The 13837-nt window shown below is 41.2% G+C and overlaps 2 protein-coding genes across 6 annotated transcripts in view; both read right to left on the minus strand.

Annotated features, from left to right (window-relative positions):
• Positions 1-217: 217 nt before the first annotated feature.
• The window catches only part of LOC103723115 (uncharacterized), a 53693-nt gene continuing 40073 nt past the window's right edge, over positions 218-13837 (minus strand). For 2 of the 5 annotated variants that reach the window (XM_039121512.3, XM_088717919.2), the window contains exon 6: positions 4589-4988. In XM_039121512.3, the coding sequence (XP_038977440.3) occupies positions 4785-4988 (204 nt within the window). In that variant the 3' untranslated portion in view covers positions 4589-4784. Of the gene's footprint in view, positions 398-540; positions 1012-4588; positions 4989-5217; positions 12633-13837 lie in introns of those variants that run through there. The other 3 variants (XR_016399798.1, XM_088717918.2, XR_016399799.1) reach the window with 3 other exon arrangements.
• On the minus strand, positions 12828-13814 carry LOC149767989 (protein WHAT'S THIS FACTOR 1 homolog, chloroplastic-like). Its single transcript, XM_089929513.1, has one exon. It carries the CDS (start codon positions 13797-13799, stop codon positions 12843-12845), a length of 957 nt encoding a protein of 318 aa, XP_089785639.1. The 5' UTR covers positions 13800-13814; the 3' UTR covers positions 12828-12842.

Consider the following 13837-nt stretch of genomic DNA (forward strand, 5'->3'; position numbering starts at 1 on the left):
TATCAATTAACGAAGCTTATTTGGGTCGTTGGTGTACCTCTTCATGATGCTTTCATGTGTCGTTAAATTAAGAATATTGCGACGCTTTTAAAATGTTGCAAAAATAAACTATTTTTAAAAAAAATATTAAAAAATTAGAAAAACCTGCACACACATATACACCAAACATATGACATAATAACACATGTATCATATATAAAAATAGCAAATATTTACATTGTCAAACATGATTATATTTATATTGTCAAACATGATTGAATGTCCATTACAACTCAATGTGCTTGGAAAACATAAAAATATACACATATAAAACTCTCCCCCAAAAAAAGTCTAAGGGCTATCATTGGTCCATAGCAGCAGCATCATCATCTCTACGACTGCTTGAAGTATCAGAAACCTATAAAAAAAGATAGAAACTTTAGAAGTTGAAAATACAAAAATCACAAAGTATTATAAATCTTTAAGCTCATACAAAAATATACATGATAATTATGTAAAATATATAAATAGATATAGTTATTTACTTGAGGAGGGACAAACCTCTACAACAGGGATATAATCTGGTCAAGCTAAGCCCTCAAGGATTGTATCTATGTCTCCCTCTAGCTTACGAATGTCTGTAATGCTATTACTATATCTAGCATTCTAGGTATATGTGTTCACTGCAGACAACTGAGTAAGGATAATTCCAACGTCATAATCTCTCACTCGACCATAATGCTACAAGTCCATCAATTCGGTGAACACCCGAGCTTTAATGCGACTGATCTCTCTAGATGATAATGAGCCCACGACATGCTATGCAATAAGGGATGTAACCCTCTTCTATATTTAAGGAAAGAAAAGTTATATATTAATGTTTGAAAAATAAAACTATAAATTATTGCACAAATTAATTATCAATACAGACGACCATCTCTCTCAACTCTTTCAGACAAAGCTGCTATCTCGGTGGGTATGAGTCATCCTGTAGAACTCTACCTTACCAAGCGTCCTCTAATGCTCTTCCATCTACAATAAAAAGTATATGTTATATGATACATGGCCCATGATATGTGATGTATGATAGAAGATACATGATTCATAATACACATTATATGATTCATGATATATAATACATGATACATAGTTCAATATAAAGATTAAAGTTTCAATTTGAAGTAAAAAAGTCTAAAAGTTTTAATAAGACCTATAAGTATTACGATACATGGTACATGATACATAGTTTCTCAACTTTTTCTTTAATTCTTTTCATTTGTGATTGAGGGACTTCAGCACCCGGTCATGGCTCTCTCAAGAAAGCATAAACTTGCTCCACACCAAAGTAAAAAATATTATAAATGTTAAATCAAATTATATAATTATGATAGTTAACAAATTAATCTACAATATCAAATTCAATTCTTTACCGATACAATTCATAGAAGCTCAACCTTATACGAATGAAGCATATTATTTTACTTAGCATATAATTGAGCAGATACAACTAACCTTTCTGGACAACCGATCCTCGAAAACTTGCTAATATACCAATTTGCTTGCAGGCTATATGGTGGAATCAAGTTATCAAGCTTGTCAGGTTTGTTCTCCTCTGGTTTCATGTGAACCACGTTATACATTTCCTGCACCAACTAAAAACGAGCCTAGCTATTGCTATGCGGTGCCTAGGTGGTTAGGATTTGGCATATAGCTTATGCACCAATGTAGAATTGGTTCTCACAAATGTTGCTGGCTGCTGAAAGTTAAAATTGAGCAGGTGAATCACAATGATCAAATGTGGAATGCTTAATCAAATGAATGTTCCTTCAACATGACACCTTTGATGCCCTTTTAACCAAGCACCTTGAAACAACCTTGATATGATTTTGAATGTCCCAAGGCTCTTTCGATGTTTCTATATGTATGCATCATCATTTATCATGCCCGACCTTCAGAAGCAATCAAATGACAGTTTTACTGAACATCAAAATGCTAACAAGGCCAAGGTAATAGTAACCAATCATATGATTCCAACAAGTTTGGCAAAGTCGTCATCAGCACCCAAATCCGGAGAATCCAATTGACTTCTGAAGGATGTCTAATTTTTTTTTTTTTTTAAGGGCTACCGTTACGGCGCATCAGTGAACAGCCCTGCACATTCACATGAGACAGTAAAATATTCTTAGGTTGCAGATTATTTTTCCCTCCAGATGGAGTCCTACGTAAGTCATTCAAAGCAGGTACAGCACACACTGGATTACCAGCTGCTTTCCACAGCAATCGAATGCAAACAAGTCATGATATGCTGTGTTTAGCTGTGCTTTTGGATAGGTTTTCCTCATTTTGCTTCTCAATTCAGTATAATGAATATTTCAAATGCATCACAGAATTTATTGTCCCGGTGATACCAGACATCCCCCTACAGGCTATCATTTCATCGGTGATTAAGTAGCAAACTAAAGCAAATGATTTCGAAAGTCATAATTAGGTCAAATCCATGTTTAAGCATCAAAAGAAATAAAACAAGTTAACAAGTCATAACTAGATCTAGTCATGAGTTTAACTACAATAAATTTATTGAATATCATTAACTGCATCTTCTTCTAGTGGTACATAAACAAAAAGTAACATGATTGGATCTCAGTTTTCTAGTTATTAGATAGTAACACCATTTCTAAGCCTAAACAATTCTAGGTTTTGAAAAATTTGTTGAAGCCATGAGCAAATAAAAGACCCACAAAAAATATTCAGAAGAGGGACACCATGGTGACCGTCCCTGGTCGTGAGGGCTACAGGGTTGTAACAATAAAACAAATGAATAGAGGACTTGCCGCATGGAGAGATCTTTCAAAAAAAAAAAAAAAAAAAAAGTATACCAGTGATGTCATCCGACGGGCACTGAGAGGGAGGGGCTTCTCGTAGGCGGTGGTAGATTGAGGCCGGGCAGCCGGCTACAAGGAAGGTAAAAGCCATGTGAGGGAGTCCAGAAGGAAATCGGATAGGAGTATAGGGCGGAGTAGAGGTAGGCAAGGAGGAAACTAATAAAGAAGGAGGAGGCCAACGGAGAGGCGGAGGAGGAGAAGGAAAATGGCAGAGAGGCAGCGGAGGAGAAGGAGATCGGTGGCAGTAGTTGATTGATGGTGGGTCGAGCTAGAATTTTGGAAAAATAAGTGGAATCCAATAACGCTTATTAGCATCGTCTTTTTATTGACTACTGATGACGCTTTTAAGTATCATAAAATAATGACGCTTTTAAGCATCATAAAATAATGACGCTTTTAAGTATCATAAAATAACGACGCTTACCAAAAAGTAGTTTTACTCGCCGACATTTTTAAGCGTCATAATTTGCCAATACTAATAAGCTACATCAGCAAATCTTGGCATGGTACGCAACTTAATAATGCTTCTTTGGTAAATTTACGTCAAAATTTCCTCTTTTTCCAGTAGTGCCCCCAGTCTCATATATCTTCATCTCAGCCTCAAGCGTCCTAAACTGCTTTTTTTTCTCCTAGTGGTAGCTTTTCCAAACATTCTGAATGGCCTCAACCCAAGTCAACTAACAGGAGGAATCAAAAAATTGCATCATGTTGATGATAGGGCAATCTCCATGCCCAACTTAAAACTCATACCCTACAGCTTCGAATTAAGTTTAGGTCCTTCAACAAAAGCTCTCTTTTTCATCGCCCAGGTGAACCAGATAATCATTTTCTGCTGTCAAAGATTTTTGCTTGGAAGTTGTAAAGGGTACGACTTCTGCTAACTTCCAAGATGGACCAGCCTCCGAAGCAGTAATAACTCTGATTTGCAGTCTTAGAAAAAAAATTGTTTATACCAAAAACTATATGGTCAATTTTGCTAAAGCAGAATTTTGACTCAAAAATATTCAACAATGGGGACTGATTAGTTGCACCAAGTATCAGTTAGGTATACCAATTAGAATCAAAAAATTACATCAGCTCATTACATATATCAAAATTGATTTCGTGGCTCTTCAACCTGATACCTGAGCATGACAATGTAAAAAGATACTCTAGATCCCAGAGGAATTAACAAGCTAAGGCATTAACAACTCTGATTTAGAGTTGTAGAAAAAGAAATTAACCGAAATGACTAAAAAACTGAAGTTTGACTCTCAAAATTATTTAGCAATAGGATTTGATTACTTACACCAAGTTTCGGTTAAGTACATTAATTAGAATTAGCAAATTGAATCTGCTCATTAGATATATACAAATTTATTTCATATCTACTTAAACCTAATACAGAGTATGATCATGTAAAAAGACACTCTATATCCCTGAGGAATTAACAAGCTCAAGAGAGAGAGCTCAAGTCTAGAGAAATGAGTAGGTTTTCATGATAAACCTCACACCATCTATTTTATCATCCATGTAGTAATATCATTCAAGCCTCACAGGAAACCACCAGTCAAAAACCAAGGATCGCAGTGCAGCTGCTAGGATAGCTTAGTCAAGTTCAGGAGCATTAGGTCATCTTAGAGGGTTATTTAACAAGTACTCGGAATCTGTCAATGTAATATGCAAGCTCCAGATATAAGAACCACATTGTTAAAGGAAGATCAGAACTTTGCAGAGCATCAAAAGAATAAAAAAGAATGATGACACCTTGATTGCTGGTAAAGGAGTTCATGGTTGAAAGAAACAGAATTACATGGAAGACTTTCATATTTTACAATTAAATGAACTACCTGGAAAGGATTCCTGTTTATAACATCATTAAAACATGAGAACATTTCACATTAGCTTACCTGGCAACTTGAATTGCATTTCAGTGAAATGTAACTAAAAGCACCAACTCCAACAGGCAAACGAGGAAGGAATGCGGCCAGTTTTTCTGATGTACTCTGCTTGCTGTGTTGTTCTAGTGGCTTGTTGATTTCTTTTGGCCTCTGCTGCTGCTCGCTTTTCCTCAGCTTTATGCCTTGCAGCTGCTAGCTTGTTCATAAGCCTCTCATGTGCACGAGCTCTCATTCTCTCTACCTCAACCTGTCATACATGGCCATCCATAAATAAGAAAATTAAAGTGTTGCAAATAACAAAGCAAAATTTTCCCTTTCAGTGTTTTGTTCTTTTGGGTTAAGAGGAACCACTTCAGCCCAGCATGAAAGCAGCATTGATAACTAAAACAATAAAATCAGTCAAATTGTTGAACTGTGGCTACCATTTTAATTTAACATCTCCAACTTAAGAGAGATGGAAGCGAACTTGAGTCATACTAGATTCTGGATTGAGGTATCACAGGGAGGGCCTGCCAACTATATCAATAAGAATATTGATACTTCATCAATATTTCATCCTGCCATGATATATAGTCAATCATGTGCCATGTTCAGCTTAATTGGTAGGCTTTTGCTCTCCCTTGGTTCTGTATAGTTAGAGATATTTGTCAGTTTTCTCAACTGAGTACTAGTAATGTCAGCTTATCCTTCTGAAACAATACTGTGGTGGGCCATGTACTTTGAAAAATCCCATATTTCTCAGACACATAAAGGTGTCAGACAGAAAATTCTAGGAGAATTTCACATGCATGGGGACTGGAGTGTTGTACATCTTCGGTGAATGAGTTTTACAAGAATTAGTTGGAATGCATATTCCAAAAAGAAAAGAGCAGGTGCATAATAGGGAAAACACAAGTTTCCTGATGCATGCATATAAATTTCTATGTTGGTACAAAATCTGCCTTCAATATTGCCCACCAAACACATCTCTTGCTGACCATGAATGGTGGAAGTTGCTTCGTTTGCTGACCATGGCCATTCTCCTGTTTCGCCAGCCATTTTTTGAATTTCGCGATTTTTAAGTGACGAAACAAGGGAACGGCCGTGGCTTCCCCTTGTTGCCCCAGTGCCGGCCCTCCGCCGGCCTCCCTCCCTTCCCTGCTCGCTCTCTTTTCCTCTCTTTCCCTCTCCTCCGCCTCCGACAATAGTTTTCGTTTCCGTTGTTGGAACTATACTGGTAGGCTATCGGTACGGCTCGGAACGGCCGGAACCGCCCGATTCGAGACGGTTCTGCTGACCCTGCAGGCAACCTTCACTCTAATCAAGTCACCATATCAGTCAGTGTCATTTCCACAAAACTATCAAATGGGAAAATTACGATAGGAAAATGTGAATATTATCTATATTTCTGAAATAGGTATTCGAACATTGTAAAATTCACTAGCCCCTATTGTCACTCTTCAATATACCTCGATATTTGATTCTCCATTTTGAACAAATAAGCTTTTATTGCTTTGTTTATCACTTGAACTTTAAGATACACATCTTTGTAAAGCATCAAGCTCAAAATACTCGCTGTCCCTCGGTATTCAAGTGGTAATTTCTTTAGAATCTTGGCTCGCAAACAAGCTTCAGTTTGCAGGTTCTACAGCCCCAGAATCTAAAAGTATCACTGAGTTCATCAACTCAACGCTTGAAAGTTCCTTGCCTAAATTCTGACTTGCCATATTGCTGGAACAAATGCAGGTATCTTTGAAAACTGGCTTTCAGCCAGATTCCTACTTATAAAAATTTCTTCATTCATCACCCATCAGATTCCAATCTTTAAGATAACAAAGGACACTGCCTTAGTCTCCAAAATACTAATGAGATTGATGCAACATACAAAATGCAGACAATTTCTTTGACCTGCCAAACTGCTCCTCCAAAGTACACCCAGATTCTTTGCTAGTCAATGATGTAGTAGGAATCACGCAACAAAATCATATATCCATGGTGCAACTTGGTACATTCTCTCCACGATGAATGCTACTCTTTCATGGTTCAAACTAGCAGTCACCTTGCAAGACGAGCTGCCATTTTTCAGCAAAGGTCAGGTCATCACGAAACTCTAAATATGGAGGGTCTTCAATGCCATGAATGCCTGTTGCTGCCTTCTGCCTTCAGAAGATGTAGCCCAACCATTAAGAACTAAATCAAGCTTGAAACAAAAATTCCAGTCATATATTGGTACAATCCAATTAGCAGGGATTAGTGTCCTATTATTCTTGTCGTAGTTGTACCACCATGAACTGGATTCATCCCTGACTAAGTAAACAATTACAACATAAGCCATATCTATTTTGAAATCATTTGCAGACATGCGAAGCTTGATGTGTGCAAGTGTCCTGCAGAACCCCTAGACCGCTAATTTGCCACCATGGTCTATACACATTTTTTTTCTATTTAGCCTCTTCTATTGTTTTGTTCTTTCACTCCAACTTTTCTTCTTTTTCTTTTTTTTTGGCTACAAACTCCAACTTTTCTTCTTAGAAGCACAGCTTTTCCTATAATCTGGCTTCCTAAATTAAAAATGTTAATTGGTGCAATCTCAAACAATCATAAATGATTTCCGTGCAACATCTCAGATGAATAAAATTTAAGAATCTGGATTAATAAATGAAGCACCTTTTATTTCTTGTCTAACCAACCAAATTAACCATTTAGCTTTTATCGGAAACCAGCCTTAAATAAGTCTCCTTGCCAATCTATTATTATTTGATTGTCAAAGCAAAATAATCATTCGCAAATCATGCAATTACTTAATTTACGGTAAAACAAGATCTATTATCTAGTGATGAGAAAGGAAATGTCTACACATATTAGACACTTTTTGTCTCTCTTTGATCAAATGGCAGCAATAAATGAGATTATTGGAGATCTAGTTAAGTGTAATAAGCAAGCAATGTCGATATCAGGCCCTTGATTAAAATATTTTAACTATGTTGATCACCAAGAGGTTCTAGTATCATTAGCTTATCTTGGAACCACTTTTTTTGAGGGAGGAAAAATTTTTCCCAATGCTAGGGATGCGCGCATTGTGATTGGCATGGAAGCTGTAGTTCTGTACATTATGAACAATATGGATATGGAGAACTTGTTTCACCTTCCAAAAACATACAAACATCCTTGTTCAGCGTCAGCACAATTGATAGTCACTAGATTACACCTAACCAATCATACTTCATAAACAACACCAGCTAGAAACACATCCTTAAGTTCAGCAACCTGTACATCTTCTTAATGCAAGATCATGTTAATTCATAGTGAACACACCTAGCCTTTACTAGGATTGCAACTTAGATGGGGCTCAACCTGAACGCACCGGCCTAACCTGCTTATGAGGTAGGTCTGGTTGATGTTTTATAAACTTGGGTGGGGATTGAGCTCAAAAATCCAAACCTGCTCTCAAGTAGGATTGGTTAGGGTTGACCTTCAACCCAACCCGAACCCGATCTAACCCAATCCAGCCCAACTTAACCTGACCCTACGCGATATATAAATAATTAAATAAACAATTCATATTTATGTTTCATAAAGAGTGCCTACATGTTTATATAACTACCTTTAATCTTATTAAATTGCATGCAAGTGTATAGTTGAAATAATGAATGACTCAGACCTCAATTCAACAAATATCAATTCAATAAAAATGTCCTACTCTTTTCCTTATCTTCAAATTTTTATTCAACCTGATTTAACCCAATTAACATGGCATAATCCACCTTAACCCGAAAACCTAACTGGACCATGCCACTCCAACCAGAATTTAGCTTATAATAATAGAGGGGATGAGGTTGAGGGATTTAGAAGTTGGATTGGGTTAAGGATTGCCATCAACCTGACCTAACATGCCCGAATTTCAGCCCTGATCTTTATAACTTTTGTCTAACTATTTCAAGTCTTACAAAAAAACAACTAATTGCTTAGGTTGTCATAGGTGAGCACCTAATGTTGGAAGTAGGGTATGCCTTAAAAACCATTTACATATTTAATACAAAAGAATAGTTAAAAAATAATAGCTACCTCCTATTCACACAGTCATATATGGTACACGGTTTGTGCAAACATTGGTCACAAAGTTAGAAAAGAATCCATTGAGAACTCCAAGGCTTTATTTCCAAGTGTATGGAAAGTTTTTCAAAAGGAAGATTGAATATTTCTAAGTACTCAAAATTTGTTCACAACTATAGATGAGATTGAGCATCACACTTATAAGGCTGTTGAGGTGGATAGTGACTTTATGGAGTTTCTCCTTCATCAATTCAGACCTTCCACTGACACTTGGGTGTGCCATCACACTGAATGGTCAACACTCGCAATCTACCTCACAAAGCATTGTCAGCGGTAGGAATATGAACCAGGTACACGAGCTTGCAAGTGGTCCCTTGAACTAAAGGATAAGATACATTTTCATATTTTAGAGGTCAATAAATTTAGGCCAAACCCATGTACTAATCATAATACTTTGGACTTTGCCTTTGACAGGGAGCATAGTGATTTACTGGATTCAGATACGTGCGAGGTTTAAGCTATCCAACATAGAAACCATCAAATAGCATACCGTCCATATTAAAACAACAGCATGTTCAGACATATTAGACCTAGTTGCATACTAACTTGAAAGATTTTGAAAGTAAATATTTTGCAGAATTATTATAGTTACAATTATTTTGAAAAGGGATTCGCATGAACAGTTTTCGTAAAAGGATATCTAGCTCGATGCAAGGTACTAATGGGCTAGAAATCATATGATTAAGAATTTGACAATGCTATAGACAATGGTCATACGAGGACACCGAAATGATGGACTAAATTGCATGATATAGCTTATGCAAGATCAAGGAGACTAACTAGTTCCATCCTACTCAATAAGAGGTTCAGTGATGCGATATAGGATCCATATCTCCATGCTAAACAATGTAGCTAACGTGTGACCAAACAGATAGGAGTAGGTAGATCTTTGATGAGTGGGAACCAAAGTTGACCAATCCCAGTAACACATTTAGTACATATATTTGACTTCAGGTCAATTAGAATAAGATTCAAGTTGATTATTCTCTTATAGATCAGATTAAGAAAGATCCATATTTCATTGGTGAAATGATTGGGCTACAGAAATAGTCTAGATACAGGGATAAGGCTAGGTCGGGTCAAGCAAGAACAAATCTAGGCTAATTCTAGGTCCACCTGGATGGGATCCAAGTGGCGGCCCCTAGGGCCAATGCCCCTTAGTCCTCTTTAGTGGGAGTCCAGCTAGGACTCCTAGGAAGCAACATGGTTAAGCATGCCACCACCTCCTCCTTATCTCTTAGAGTCCTACTAGAACTCTTGGTTGCCAAGCAAGAAAAGCTCTAGGTCCTTCCCTCAACTATAAAAAGGGAAGGGGTATCCTAGGGTTAGATGAGCAATCTCACAAACCACAAGAGCAAGGTGTAGGCTAGGTTTTTCCTTCTCCATTGTACTGTGAGAGAAAGAGAGAAGGGTTGTGAGACTAGTTTCAAGGTCCGTAGCACCGAAACTGGTACTCTTTCAAGGTCCGCAGCACCGAAACCGGTACTCGTACCAATAGGCTGGCAGCATGGTACAATATGCTACTATATTATACTGTCTCGGCGCGAACCGAAAAAGAAAAACCAAAGGGGGAGAGATAGGAGAGAGGAAAAGAGAGGGAGGGAGAGAGGGAGAAACAGGGGGAGAGAGAGAGAGAGATGCTAGGGGGGAGAGAGAGAGATGCTAGGAGGGGGAGAGAGAGGGGGTCAGAAGCCCACCTCTCCTCCTATGGTCCATTGGGCGGAGCCAAGCCTTGTTTCAAATGATATAGAGGCCGACTTCACTTAAAGAAGCTAAAAAAAAATAAAATTGAGCCCCTGTTTCATTCGAAACAGGGCTTGGCTCCGACCAATGGATGATCGGAGAGGAGGGCTTATGTTTATGTGGGGTCCTATTAGTGTGATGAATCTTACTACTTTAGGAAAGTTTTTTTTTTGGCTTTTTGCTAGGGAAGTAAAGGAAAGAGTCTTTCTTCTAGGAATGTTATTCTGAGAGTATTAGGGGTGTCTAGAATTGTAAAAAGGAGATAGTTTGTTGTAATTGCATTTAGTATGGCAACGATTTATAAAAAATTTCAGAATTTTCATTCTTCTTCCTCTTTCTTTCTTTTCTTTCAAATTTTTCACTGGTTTCCTTGAGCCCAAGACTTGTTCTTTGCCTTTGGAATGTCAAGTTCCCATGACACAGGTTTTTTGCACCTTATTTTGTTGTTTTCAGATCCAATGTGAAAATTCAGACTATAGAAGTATCATGCATTGGCCTTTTGGAGGATTGTTCTGCATAACCTAGAATATGAATCTTAAATGTAATAAAACTAAATTGACATCATCAACAATTTATCATTAAAATGTCTTCAAATCTTGGGATTTAAAGTCCAATCGCATCTTTGAGTAAATATTAAATGTTCAAAATCCATTAACACTAAAATTTTAGACATGGAGAACCGGGTAAGCTACAAATAACAATGTGGGGTCCATCTTACTGTAGTTTCGATGGGAGATTCAAGGAACCTATTCATAAACCTGTTGAATTTCTCAATTGCAATAGAAAGCTTAGTAAGCCAAACTAAAGAAAGAGTATTAGTAGTAGAAGATAAGATTGCCAATGTCAATTGGATAAACAGATAATAATAATTATCTAGCCTATTTATTCAACACTTCTAATGGTGTACCTAAATCTCGACACACCATCTTGTCAAAGAGAACAAAGGCTTCAATAGCAAAAATGTCCAAGCAAAATGAAGGCGGTGGAGCCAAGGTACACTGTACCGGTACCGGTAGGCGTACCGGTCGCCTACCGGACCGGTATAGTTTCGATTCGGACCGGTTTGAACCGGTATCGAACCGAAAAACACGCACAGCGCGTGAGCTACACGAACTCGCAAGCGCGGATGCGCACCCGCCACGTTAAATGCCACAGAGTGGCATTAAACGCGACCGCGCGGGCGCGCTGCCCCGAGAAATAGTGCCCAAAACTGCGCGTGGGCGCGATTCCTAGCACGTTTATACATAACGCACGCAGTAATTATTAAACACCCGAATCAGGACCTTCTTGAATGGGTGGAAGCTGGTGGCAGGGCTTGCTTAACCGGATACATGGAATTAGGATCTCTCTCGCATGCAATTTTTTCTATCGGAAAACCCTCGAAACTTCTATGTCTGTTGGTAGGAGCGGCGGGATCAGGGTGATTTTTTTTTTTTAATAAAAAAAGTATGACCTAGACTAGACCTCTTCTACCGCAGAAAGAGGTTCCAAAAGATGCTTGACCAACAAGAGAGGAAAGGAACGATCCCGCATTTGAGAAAGTTTAGCTACGCTCACAGCTCTTTCAAAAGAAAGCAGTCTTTTCAAGAAGAAAGTCATAGTCACACCGAGCGGAAGAAGAGATTCCCTACTACTGACTCTAATAAGACTATTAGCCATACCGCAGAAAGATGTGACAAGGATTATGTGCGCTGCACCAGGGAATCGCGCCCAGAACCGCGCGCGGACGCGGTTCCCAGCTCGCACCTGCGTGGGTGCGCTGTCCCGAGGGCAGGTACCGGTGCGAACCGGTCCAGTTCGCATCGGTACCGGGCTTGTACCGCTCAATTTCGGCCCCTTTGGGGCCGGAACCATTTTCCATACTTGAATCGGACCGGTTTGGTACGGGCCGATTCAGCATACCATGGATGGAGCCTAGTGAAGACCCAACCAAGGATACCTTTTCTTTTTTTAACTGCAGTCTAACAGTAATGTCAAATCTTTCATTTAGGCTGCCAAATTTTGTCTATTTTGCGATTAGTTTCTTCTTTTAAAAGTTGTTTGTCGTATATAGGTGCTTTTGATTAGAGTTGGGCACTGGGCCGGGCCGCCCACGGCCCGGCACGGCCCGGCACGAAGCGGGCCGTGCCTGGCACGGCCCGCTAGCTACAGTGCCGGGCCGTGCCTGGCACGGCCCATTTGAGAGGGCCGTGCTGGGTCACAGGGTACTGGCCCGCGGGCCGAGCCCGGCACGGCCCGCTTCGGGCCTGGGCCGGCACGGCCCGCTCTAGGCCCGCAGGCCAAGCACGGCACGGCCCGCGGGCCAGCCCGGCACGGCCCATAAGGGCCTGGGCTGGGCTGGCCCGCGGGCCTGGCACGGTCCGGGCCTGGGGACGAGGCGGAGGAGGTGGGGGTATTTGGGGACGAGGGAGGTGAGGAGGTCGTCGGGGAAGCCGAAGTCGCGCTTGACGTTGAGGAGCTTCTCGGCGGGGATGACCCTGTCCCTGGACATCATGAGGAGCTTGCAGAGCTTGGCGAGGACGAGGGGCTCCTGGCGGGCGCGGAGGGAGGCTTCGAGGGCGAGGAAGGAGCGGAGGCGGGGGGAAGGGCGGAGGAAGGGGACGGGCTCGGTCTTGGGCTTGATGCGGTCGGGGTAGAGGTCGAAGAGGTTGGGGTAGCGGGAGAGGAAGGTCTTCACCTTGACGGGGAGGTGGAGGCGTTCGCGGCGCTTCTCGAGGTAGCGGAGCGGGATGGCATGGCCGGGCTCGTTGAGGACCTCGCGGACGACACGGGCGCAGAGGTGCCACCGCTTGTCGCGCTCGATGGCGGAGTCGAGGAGGCGGTCCTTGCGCCAGGCTACCTTGAGGCTGGAGATGGAGCCGATCTGGATGAGGAGGAAGACGGGCCATGGGGAACGGAGATGAGCATTTGGTTTAGTAGGGTTTAGGGTTTGCAGGGGGATGGAGAGGGGGAATCGCGCGAACAAAGGCATGGTCATGGTGGGATGGACCACCGAGGTGGTGGTGGCGGCATTACTCACCTCTCCATAAGGGCCCATAAGGGCCTGGGCCCCCCTCTCCAGACGGGCCGTGCCTGGCACGGCCCGTTTGCGCCCGTTGCGGGCCGTGCCTGGCACGGCCCGTCTCGTGCCGGGCCCGGCCCGGCCCGCCAATAGACGGGCCTGGGGCCGGGCCGGGATGGCGTTCCGTGCTGGACGGGCCGGGCCAGGCACGGCCCGCTTCATAAGCGGGCCGGGCCAGGCACGGCCCGTTTAGTCCTCGG

Source organism: Phoenix dactylifera, chromosome 3 (assembly GCF_051530095.1).
Source record: "Phoenix dactylifera cultivar Ajwa chromosome 3, Ajwa_hap1_PhDact_Kaust_v1.1, whole genome shotgun sequence".
In the NCBI taxonomy this organism is placed as follows: domain Eukaryota; kingdom Viridiplantae; phylum Streptophyta; class Magnoliopsida; order Arecales; family Arecaceae; genus Phoenix; species Phoenix dactylifera.